This window comes from Panthera uncia (genome assembly GCF_023721935.1).
Source record: "Panthera uncia isolate 11264 chromosome A1 unlocalized genomic scaffold, Puncia_PCG_1.0 HiC_scaffold_17, whole genome shotgun sequence".
Lineage (NCBI taxonomy): Eukaryota > Metazoa > Chordata > Mammalia > Carnivora > Felidae > Panthera > Panthera uncia.
In genome coordinates this window covers 135,211,888-135,224,534 of record NW_026057577.1, presented here as the reverse complement: position 1 = coordinate 135,224,534, position 12,647 = coordinate 135,211,888, and the positions used below count along the sequence as shown (strand labels likewise).

General features: G+C 34.2%; 1 protein-coding gene across 1 annotated transcript in view; it reads right to left on the bottom strand.

Annotated features, from left to right (window-relative positions):
* Positions 1–12,647, bottom strand: part of CDH12 (cadherin 12) — a 268,774-nt gene that overhangs the window by 81,706 nt on the left and 174,421 nt on the right. Inside the window, exon 4 of the mRNA XM_049648261.1 lies at positions 755–922. Within this exon, the coding sequence (XP_049504218.1) occupies positions 755–922 (168 nt within the window). The remainder of the gene's footprint in view (positions 1–754; positions 923–12,647) is intronic.

Sequence of the window (12,647 nt, the reverse complement as noted above, 5' to 3'; positions counted from 1 at the left end):
TAATCAGTGACAGAGACTTTCAGTTTTTGTATTCTAAGTCTTAAGGACACTGAACTAATCCTTGAAAATGTACCAGAAATCGAACAGGTACTGATTGGTGTTAAATGTAATACTGTAGAAGAAAACGAGATATAACACAAGTGAGAAGTATTCATTTTCAATAAGAAGCACAGAGTTACAGAGAAAATACAGGTGTGAAACATTCTATTATCATAGAAACTGTAGCAATTTTCACCTATTGCAAAACTAAAATAAGACTAAAGTAATGTAAATAGCATCACTGGAATATCATCTGATACTTACATGAAAGCATATGGAAATGATTCAAATATAATAGGTAAGGAGAAGGCAGAGAATTCTTAGGCAAATTGCATAATAGAGCAAATAATATGGTGTCACATTTGTCATAAATACGAGTCTTAAATTAAAATGGAATATTCATATTTATATTACTTTTTCAGGTAAAAAAATTAGAGCAAGATTCCAACCTATCGTGAATATTTTACTTTAACAGGAATCAACAACATAAGACTCATTGTTCAATTACTGACTTGTATTAGTTTATATTAAAGTCATACTGAGCATGATTCTAATGGAAAATGAAATTCTTAAGTCATTTCATTTTTATCTATTGGCTTCTATTTCCTAAAGACGAAAAGTGTCTGAAAAATTATTATAATTTCTGCAACATTCAATGAAATGTGAGAATTGTTTTTTAAACTGCACCAATTTAAACTCAATAGAAAGAACGTACTTTTGGGGAATCGAGGTGGATTGTCATTGACATCAGTGAGGGTGATGTTGACTATCGTCGTCCCGGCTAACCCTCCTAGTTGTCCGCCCATATCCTTGGCTTGGATGAGGACTTGGTATTGTTCTTTGACTTCCCTGTCCATGTTTGGCAAAGCTGTTCTAATAACACCTTAAGGGAAAACAACAATAAAAGATAAATATTACAAACACTGTGTTTTCTGAGATATGATAGTCTGCAACAAGAAAATGATTTTATCTAGATTTAGGAGTAAAGACATGCCAACAAACCTACATATCTCTTAAAAAGTGAAACACTCAAAATGTTCAATGGTTAGGATATAATTAAATATATTATGGTAACAGCCATTTAATGAAATGCTATACAACATTGTGAATATGGTTAAAGAACAATGTATCAGCTCTAAAAGATGGTCATCATTCATTAAGTCAACCAAATCAGACATGATTTACTTAGAAGGATTCTATCTTTAAAAGAGAATGAAAGTGTTAGACAATTTAGACAAATATACATATATATATATATATATTAAAAAATTAAGTGGTTACACTAAGTGTGATGTTTCTAAATAAAGCTAATTTCTTCTCCATTCTTCTCTTTATTTTCTAAAATAAATTTGTTACTTTACTTTTTAAACACACAAAGTATCTCCTCCCATTTATTTTTCATCTCTCAGGATTCCTCTTAATTATTTCAGCTACAGATTTTTTCACTTAGATCTCATTAAGCTTTACCACTGCAGGGACCTTATCTCCCTTGTCAACGAGTTACTCCAGTCTCGGCCATTTAGAAGGAGCTCAATAAGAATGTGTCAAACAGCTGACTAGTTGAATGACTGGCTGAATGAATGAATGAATGAATATATAAATAATTAAGTTTACAATTGTGAATCATGCAGTATATATGCCTATTTAAGTACCCTACTCATTTTCTGCCCTTGTGTCCAAGTATAGAACTAATTTATATTTATATTTATTCATAGTGAAATAACTAAAACCTTCTGGATTTGTTGCAAGTAAAATTATGAATAAATTTTATACCAAATTCCAGCGTATAGCCAATGGTTTTTGGGAGAGACTGCAGAGCATTTGTCTTAAATCCATGTGTCTTTGATAGTGGTGTTTCTTAAATAAAGCAGCATATATGAATAACAAATATAATATCAAGCACCAAAACGAAGTCTAGCATCCAAATCATAAACTGAATATACATCCACATTTTATCTGTTCTGGCCACTATTGACTTACAAAATGCTTTGCTCTGTTGCTAATTTAAACTTAACTACAATCTAGGATTTTTCCTGACCCTTGGCAGGAAATGGTTGCAAAACAGGCAAGTTCCATTTTTTTTGCTACTGCTGTTTATTCATGCATGAGTACTGACACTCTATTATTTCAATCTGTTTTTCCCCTCTTCAGCTCAGATTCTTGATGTTTCAATTCCAAGTCTCTTAACTAAGATTCTTCATCTCTGCCATCTCAGTGGCCTGGTTGCACATGCTTTCAGTTATAAGACTTCTGCCTGCCTTATAATGCTTATATTTTCTAGATAAATGCCTAGGTTTAATTCATATGCATGCTGTATTGTCCTGTTTTTGACCAGATGTCTCTTTACTCAGTTCATTTACAATATGAAAATTATATATATATATATATGCAATTATGTATATTTGTATATAATTTTTACTTTGCTCAATTCATTTCTAATATGAAAATTTCTAATATGAAAATGTATAAATATAAATATTATACTTTATATTATATGTATATATATTGTACATAGATACATTAAGATGCTATGAAAAAGAGACCAAATAGGTATTTTCACACTTATTTAAAACTAGGTTGGTTTGTTTTCTGGTGATTTGTTATAGTTATCATCCAGACATCAAACTGCCCTGCCCTCCTGCTGCATCCTGTGTCTGACAGGTGACCTTTCTGTTCCTTAGCCCTCCTTTACTGTAATGCCTTTCACCTGGAAGACATCTGCTAGAATTTAGACAGAGGAAAGGGTCGCATATGGAGTTCCAAAGAAAACCACTGATGACCATGAGCCCACCACCATTTCCATTTAAGAACCACTGTCTCAGAGAAATAAAATAGGGCATTTGTAGAATTTTTTCAGAGTTGAATCTGGGAAATCAGGCAGACGACAAGTTTCAAATGTGAGAAGAGAATCTTAAAGCATTGTGGTCTATCGTAAAAGCCTGGTGAAAAATAGTCTCCTTTCCAAGAAGCTACTCTTTTTTATGGACCACCCATTATGTACCAAATGCCTAATATTCAAAGCCAAACAGACAAAAATGGATTCCATGATCTTGAGCAAGGAGGAACCTTGCCAAGGACTGAGCTTAAGTGTTTCTATAGTAGAATGTAACCAGCAAACGGAAATGCTGCATTCTGTTATTTTGACTCTTAAGTTTAAGTTCATGCGTTCATCTTTATTTTTTAGTATTTGTATATAAAGTTACAGCCTTGTCTGATAATAACTGAAGCCTAAAAAATGCATTTTGCAGGATAGCATAATTATTCCACAGCAATAATGCCACAAAATTTAATTAGTTAGCTATAATTCTGAAGTAAATCCTATTTATTAGGGAAGAAAAGAATGGAGGGGTAAATATACCTTGAATTTTGGTATGATTTAAATGTCTTGTACCTGATGAACTTTCCAGCATACATAATTGAGACAAATTAGAATAAATGCAAAAAGGAGAAAACTTCTTCTAGTGGGATTTTATTTCTGCCAATATGAATATAAATATATGGTTGAAAGAGTTATAAATTTAAAATAATATATCAAAGGACACTAGTCCACTAAGGAACATATTCATCCTCTGCAAAGACGCTCATGTTGTCTGTAAGCCCCTTAATCTCAATGGATCTCAGCTTGCTTTGCAAAAATGGGTTAAATATTCTGAGAGCATTTTGAGATGAAATAATGCAAGACTCTATATGAAGAACCATTAAATATGACATGTGATAATCCAGTATATGGCTTTACATGAACTATACTGTGAATTGAGGATTGCGCTGCAGACTGAGACATGGGACACCTGATTCAGTCACCGTTTGTACTAAAATGTATGTTTCATCCAGTCACCATTACCAAGTGTAACAGGATAATGGTGAACACTCTTCCATTTGTCGCTCTAGATCAACTTTATATACTTTTTCTAGACTTCTCTCTGCTTTCCAGCTTGTGGTTGTAATCGGCCAACTGACAAGAGATTGAATGTGTAAGGAGAACGAGGTTGGGTTTTTCTTTGCGTGGATACACCCACATTAACAGAAGACCATGGGGGAGGGAAGGGGAAAAAAAAAACAAAACAAAAGTTAGAGAGGGAGGGAGCCAAAACATAAGAGACTCTTAAAAACTGAGAATAAACTGAGAACTGATGGGGTGTGGGAGGGAGGGGTAAGTGGGCGATGGGCATTGAGGAGGGCACCTGTTGGGATGAGCACTGGGTGTTGTATGGAAACCAATTTGACAATAAATTTCATATTAAAAAATAAATAAAAATAAATAAAAAAGATACACTCTCTGTACAAGGTTCTTTCATGGAATGTACACTTAATGGGTCTATGTTTATGGGATACCAAGGAGACCATAAAGAAGTACTTACATAATTAAGTTAATTTCAGATGGTGATTTGTGTTATGAGGAAAGTGAAATCAAGTGCCTTTGAAAGTAGTGCCAGAAAAGTTCTCTCTGAGAAAAGGCTTTACAGTTGCAAACTCAGAGAACTGGAGGAGGCAGACCTGGAAAGATCACAAGAAGGAGCATCCCAGGGAAGGAAGCAGGAAAGTACTTTGTAGAAGCAGGCATAGTCCCTCAAAGCATGCAGAAGAGTCGATGTGGCTGCACATCAGAAGAGTCGATTTATGCTGCTATGGGGGAAGGACAGGGCAAAATACAACCACAGAGAGGACAAGAAGAAGTAACATGGTGGCTTCAAAGATAAATAAACCCTCTGGAATGCATCTGGCAGATCAACAAGTGGGATCAAGCTAAAACGCTTCCACACAGCACAAGATACCATCAACAAAATGAAAAGGCAATCTGTGGAATGAGAGAAAATATTTGCAAATCACCTAATAAGGGGTGAATATTCAAAATATACAAGAATTCATACAACTCAATAACAAAAAGCAAACAAGCTGACTTGAAAACGGGCAGAGGAACTCAACATTTTCCAAAGAAGTTATACAAATGTCCAACAAGTGCATGAAAATGTGCTCAACATCAACAATCATCAGAGACATGAAAATCAAAGGATTACCTCCTCACACTTGTTAGAATGACTGTCCTCAAAAAGGCAAGAGATAACCAATATTGTCAGGGTGTGAAGGAAAGGGAATATTGGGCGTGTAAATTAGTGCAGCTACTGTGAAAAACTGTGTGGGGTTCCTCAAAGAATTAAAAATAGAACTACCATCTTTTCCAAGGATATCACTTTTGTGTATATATCCAGAGAAAATGAAAATAGGATCTCAAAGAGGTGCTGGCAACTTCATGGTCACTATAACATTATTTACAAAAAACCAAGATAAAACAACCTAAACATCCATTAACAGATGATTGGATAACAAATATCACACACACACACACACACACACACACACACACAGGAATATTATTTAGTGAGGAGAGTGAAGGCATGGATGAACATTGAGGGCATTATGCTAAGTAAAATAAGAAAGGCAGGGAAAGAGAAATGCTCTACAGTATTATTTATAGGTAGGATCTAAAACAGTTGAACTCATCTAAACAAAGTAAAATGGTGGTTTCCAGGACCTGTGGGATGGGGGAAATGGGAGATGTTTGTCGAAGGCACAAATTTCCAGTTATGAGATGGATACCTCCTGGGGATCTCATGTACAGCATGATGATTATAGTTAATATTACTCTGTTATATACTTGAAAGTTGCTGAGAGAGTAGCTCTTAAAAGTTCTTACCGCAGAAAAGCAATGGTCATTATGGGACAGGATGGAGGTGTTGGCCAACACTATGGTGGTGATCATTTGGCAATATTTAAGTATATCAAATCAACACATTGTATATCTTAAATTTCTACAATGTTGTACATCAAATATATCCCAATAAGGCTGGAAAAAATGTTAATTATTACTTTGCGACTATTGAGAGAGAGAACGAGGAACAATGGATGAATGGCTCAATTTTACACTTACTGAGGATTAGAGTCCAAAGAAGTCCTGGGCCATTTATTCTGTTCATAAAAGGGAAGTCATGGCAGTGAGGTCAGAGCATGAACCATACACCCCTGCCCAAACTAAACTCCAACTCACTCAGAGTGAAAACTTCTCCACCTTTCCACTTAACTCTCTGATCTTCTCTTCCACAACTCTCTTCTTTGGTCACTAGATTTCTGGTCACACTGTCTTCCATCTGTGGGGAATGTTCTTCCTGTGGTTTACTCATAAGCAGCTCCTCTCTTTCCTTCACATCTTTTCTCAAAGTCATCTCCATAGGACTTCGTTGGCCATTCTATCTAGAATTCTATATTGACTTAGTTTCCTATTGCTTCTGTAATAAATTGCCACAGACTAAGTGCCCTAAAAACAGCACGAACTTACTATCTTACAATGAGGGAGGACCAAAGTCCAACATGGGTCTTGAGGACCAAAATCAAGGGTGTGGGCAGGAAGCATTTCTTTCTGAAGGCTTTTTATCTTTTGAAAGATGTCTTACTTTTCTGTATCTTCAAATCTTTCTTGGACTTTGACTTGCCCACCTTCCTTTTACACTTTTAGGAACACATGTAATTAAATTGGGTCTACATAGACAATGCAGGGTAATCTCCCCACCTTATCTGCAGATGAGAAAACAACCTTAATTCCATCTGCAACTTTAATTGTCTTCGTTAAACATAACATAACATAATCGTAACATAACATAATCACAGGTCCCAGGGATTAGGACATAGACATACTTGGAAGATTACTATTCTGCATACCACATATAACCCTACCCAACATCTCCTATGCTCTTTATCTACTTTATCATTTTCTCCTTAGTCTTTACTGCTATTCAAAACTTTGTAGTATAGTTTTCTTACTTATTGTGTTTGTTCTGTGTTTTCCCAAATAAAAAGTGTATTCCTGAAGGTGGGAATTTTGTCTTTATGTTTTTCTTCCCTGTAGGATACCTAGGTCTAGGCCAATGTGAAGCATATGGTGGGCACACAAAATATTAATAAAAGCCATAAGTGAATGTATAATAATAAGCTTAGTTAACACAAGGAAAATTCCCATACATCCTTCAATGACCTAGTATTCTTGGTCATTATTGATGGTTGAGCATGAGAATACTCATGATATAATTCTGAATGAGATGGCGTAGTTAGTATAGATCTATGTTTATTATAACAGCTATGTTATGAAAAAAAATCTGATTAAACGTTATTTTTGCACCTGAAAATGATCTCTTTGGAGATCACAGACTCTAGTGTTGGCCATGTCCTGATTAACCTTTTAACACATGAATTTGAAGGAAGCATTGGCAAATATATTTTAATCCTCAATTCTTTTAGGAATTGCTAATAGACGGTAGAATAGAAAAAAATAATTATGGTTAGAAATGGGAACTTTAACTTCAGCAATGACAATGTAAAATTTCTTTTTTTTTTCAATTCCACAACTAAATGATATTTAAAAACAGTTGTACAAGACCTGCTTTTGCAGCAGTTTATATGAAAAGTTACTGAGTTGCTTTTCATTACAGTCTTAAATCAGTCTAAAATGTGAAATGGGTTTTTTAAAAGCTAGTGCAATCTTTAAAAGTAGTAACAAAAATGTTGTATCCATCACTACACAGATGAGGTGTATAATTTAAAAAAATTGTTGCCAATAATCCAATAATGTATTTTGAGCTCAAGAACTTTATGTGTATTTTATCACTACAGAGATGAGGTGTATATATATTTTTTTAATGTTGCCAATAATCCAATGACGTATTTTGATCTCAAGAAGAGTCATCAGGTAATCTTCAGTAGGAAGAACATTTAGAGACCATCTTCCCACCAATAGCACACTTTAACTATTGTTTAGGAATCAGACACCACTTCCCAGAGCCTCTGTCCTCAGGAAGTTTGCCCTCAGTCCATCCCGGAGCCCAGCAGTCAGACTATGGATCAGAGAATTTTATCCTACGAAACCCAAGTCTAATTGTCTCAGGACCCGATGACCTCCCCCCAGTAGCTGGGGATCCATTTGAGGATCTAACTGTTTCATCTTGGTTTCTGAATAGCAAAACACTGTGAGGCCACTGGTTATACATAAACATGCATGACGTGAATAGTCATCTCCAGCATCACTAGCTCATTGCTCATCATCTACTTTCACCCTTCCAGTAATGGGAAGCTCGCAAGCTCATGAAGCACTCCTCTTATTTATAGACGAGTATTAACATCTTTTTTTATGCATATGAAACCACACCAAAACTCTTTCTTCCTGTAACTCACACCAGCCATTGATAGCCAGTTTCCTCTCAAGCAGCACAGAACACAGCCGGTTTCTCTCCTACATAACAGCTCTACGACTTACTAAAGGCATGTATCACATGTCCCTGGAGTATTTTCCTTTCAAGGCCAAACATCCTCAGTTCTACCTGCTGATGTGTGCAATCCATGATTTCTAAAATAAGGCAAGTGAAGTTCACACAGAGTTCTTGGGAAGTGAGATGATGCAGAATACAAGGGAACCATTCACTGGGGCACATTTTGAGACATGTAGTTTTACTACTCATATGCAAAATATTACAAAATAGGTAATATGCAATATAATTGCTTCCTAATTGTCTATTTCCGTGACACATTTTTCTCCCTTATATGTATCAGCACCTGTTGCTTTCCTTGCTCTCAACAGGTCCACAGACTTCGTCTTCATGCAAAATGTATTAAAGGCACGCTGACTTTGTGTAGGTAAACACTCTTATTTTCCCCTTGAAGAAAGAAGATACTCTTTGTTTCATCGGGCACCTCAGTGCTCAGGTGTCTGAATCCTTAAAGACTCTATGCTGAATAAATATCAAAGGCATTTCAAACCACGAAACATTGTAAATATTTATATACTAGTATCAAGAATTAGCTCAAAATATAGTCTAACCCATGCTTCGATTATACTATGGGGCTTTAAAACACCAACACATTTTTGAAGACCTGTAAGAATAAACATCAGTCAGAATATGTAAGGAGGTTTCACTTAGGACATAGAGGCTTGCAGATTACAATTATTGAATCAAAGGTGATAGACTCAAAGAGTAAAAAATCTTGAGAAAGTGTCAATTCTCTCAGCGACACTTATCAGATTTCCCTAAACATAAGCTAGGACAGAATTACAGAGCATGAAATAGCAGAATGGTGAATAAAAGGGAAAAATATATAGCTCATGTGTTCAACTCTAAGACCCACTCAATTGTTTTCATATGGGTTCTAGAAATGCACATATAAATACGTAAAATAAAAACTTACACACTGTTTTTGACAATGCACATAAATGAAAAGATAGTGATGGAAAAATTCTGGAAAAGGGTGGTAGCAATGCTTGCACAACAATGTGGATATTTTTAATGCCACTCAACTGTACCCTTAAAATGGTTAATATGGTAAATTTTATGTTATGTATATTTTATCACAAGAAAAATTTAAGTTTATAGGTTTAAAAAGGTGTTGAAGTGAAGTAAATGATGATGCTTTCTCAATTAGGGCTCAGATAATTTGGAAAATTATAGCACATCACCACCACATGGTACACAAAATAGCAATATCTAGTTACCCAACTCAGATGAGTTTCTGAAATCATTCGGGGAACAATTTAAATACTTTAAAAGAATTTTAAAGGCAAATTAAGACATGAGGTCCATCACTTATACTAATATTTGTTTTCCTAAATAATCCTATTATCACCACTATAGAAATGTTTAGCATCCTGATTTCATGCACTTGATAAAATATTATAAAGCCTATGTTTAATGTTTCATAGATTAGGGATATTTTTCTAATGCACAAAAACATTAAGCATAAAAATGTACACAATGTAATATAACATGCTAATATGACAAACATTTTAATGATTTATAAATAAGTATAATGAATATTAATGTTATTTAATGCTTTATAGATTTATCTACATTTGAAGTTTTTTAATATTTAATAATAATTTGAGGTATATGTATATGAATATATGTGAATTTTAATTCACAGTGAATAGTTTCATAGTTAAGCCCAATAATTGCAAAATTAGCCAATATTAAAGAGAACTATTATTTCTGAGTCTATTTCATAGACCGCATCAATTTATATTGCTTATAAATAAGCTTGCTATACTCACTTGGGTAGAGATGCTTTAGAATGTTTGTCAAAAAGCAATATCACTAAGGTAATATTTTTTTATTTTCTTATTCCCAATGAATAATAAATGGTTATATTTATCTCTTCATAAATATTTAGGCACCAGAAGTTCTGATGAGACTCTTCCTTTAAAAATTATTTTAAAGTGTATTCTCAAATGTGGAAAATTTTAGATAATATTAGTTTTTCATGCATTGTATTTAATAACAGCAAAAGGAATCATAAAAGGAAGCTATACGGCTGGAACAAATGGAGACTATTTCTGAGAAATTGCAATTATCCTTGATTCTTGATTTACTCTTATGTACCACAAGGTGATAAATTTGACAAAAAGTCTTCTTAATGGTCGCTGTGCATGAGCAACTAGTTATCATTCTATTAATGAAGGGCCTCATCATCCACTCTTTTCCTGCCTAGTGGTCTGAGGCATTGTTAGTATCAAGACTTCTGTCTCCAGTGAAAATCAATGCTTCAAAAAATCTATTTCATTGTTTATGCCAGAATTGTTTCACCTTTAGTTCTAACTAATAAGCATCGCATAAGATAGAAATACATAGTTATTAAAGGCATACTATGAATATAGAGGCTCTCCTATAAGGTAATACTTTCCAAAGGCTTTAGAATTCATCTAAAGTTGATATTGAACAAGTAAAGCCAAGGGGACAGAAACTGTTTTGACTCATATAAGTATTGTCTGTTGAGTAGTAATTAATTTGACTATAATAATTCTATGCTTAATCCATGATCTCTACTTAAATTCATCGTTATATGATTTTACCATACTTTTTAGTTAGATACTCAGTACATCAATAGTTATTCCATCAATAATCGTTTCTTTATCTTTCGTCTGCTACACTTATTCTGAGTATATAAATTTACCTACTCTGTCTATAGAGTTAATCACTACACCCCACTAAGTGTACTCTAATATCGAACCTCCCCTCCACCAATCTCTACATACTTTCTTTTCTCCTTTGTCCATCCCCTCTGACTCTGAGCAGTGCTTCTCGGAGGCTGAAGAGATCTAAGACACATACATTGCCCACACTAGTTTCTAGTTAGATTATCCATTATGGTAAATTTGGAAAATATGGGTAATCATAGAAGAAGTAACGCATGATGTGTTCATCTGATGAAAGGATTTATAATATTTTAGATAATTTTCCTTCAGTATTTGTCTATATATTGAGGTATTTGTCTATATATTTGCCTATAAATTGTCTTCACCCTTCTGGAATTTTGTGCCATCATAAACTTCAATAAACAACTTCCGCAAATTCTTTCCTCAACAATGTTTCCCTGTTTTCTCTACAAATATATATGATTTCTCAGTTAAAAGCGCCTTAACACGGATACTGCCAAATATCATATCCTCATTGCCAGACTTAATGAAAATAACTTACATTGTAGGTGTAATTTCTCCATCACGCATTCACTCTTAACAATTGACTCCTTTGGCTTTGGGTCTCTGACCCTCTTTCCAAACCAAAATTGCTTCTACGTCTTAAACTTTTCTAGATTCTCTTCAGCACTGATGTTCCCTTCTCAAAAGACTGATGCTGTCCTTATTACAAACTACTCTTTTTTTAGGTTTATAAAAGGGAGCAACTTCCTGCCTTATTCCTATAACTTTTTGCTGACCTCTGTCCCTCTATGGCATCAACAAGGAGAGCAAGAAATGAGAAGACAGCAGGTTCAGTTGTAGAAAGTTTTTGCAGGTTCCGTTTCCACTTAATCGACTTTATGTTTCTAGGTGACATTAAAACATGGCTAATTTATTAATTAACCTATATCTAATTGGCATTCCAGATTTTAGCACACATTTATGGAGAAGTGTTAATTTTAAAGTGTTTAGCTCCTTTGCATATAAAGTGTCTGAAATTAATTTATTTCAAATTGATATAGCTCTTTACAAATTTATTTAGAAATTTAAAAAGTAACATTAGTTAAGTATGTCAACAGTTTATTTCATTATTTTAACCTAATGTAATAAATAGTATTGAATTCAAAATGCAATATATTATAATGTAACATACAAGAGTTCATAAAATAGCTGTCACTGTGGAGTTCTATTTCAACTGTGACATGGGACACCTACTTTGATCACTGGTCAGCATGGCTAAATCTCCTTAAAAAAATATCTAGCATACAAAAAACAGATTCTCTAGAACAGAGGGACCTCATTTTATTTACAAGGGAATACAAAATCTTCTGGTGCATAATATCCTGTCTTTTCTATACTTTCCAAAGATTCTTATACATTTGGCTCTGAAAACTTCCATTCAAATGTTTTGACCTAAAAATGAGAGTAGCTTCAAAAGCATTGACCAGAAGAATCGTGATCTGGGTGTTTAAAGTTTGTCAACCCTCTTCATTTCCCTGCTAGAAGTAGAAGTCTATATTAATCCAAATCAAACACCCATAACCTCTGGTAAATATAGCAGTAGAAGCTCTGTGATCTTACCACGTGTTGATAAGACCCAAAACTAACTATAATTGAACCC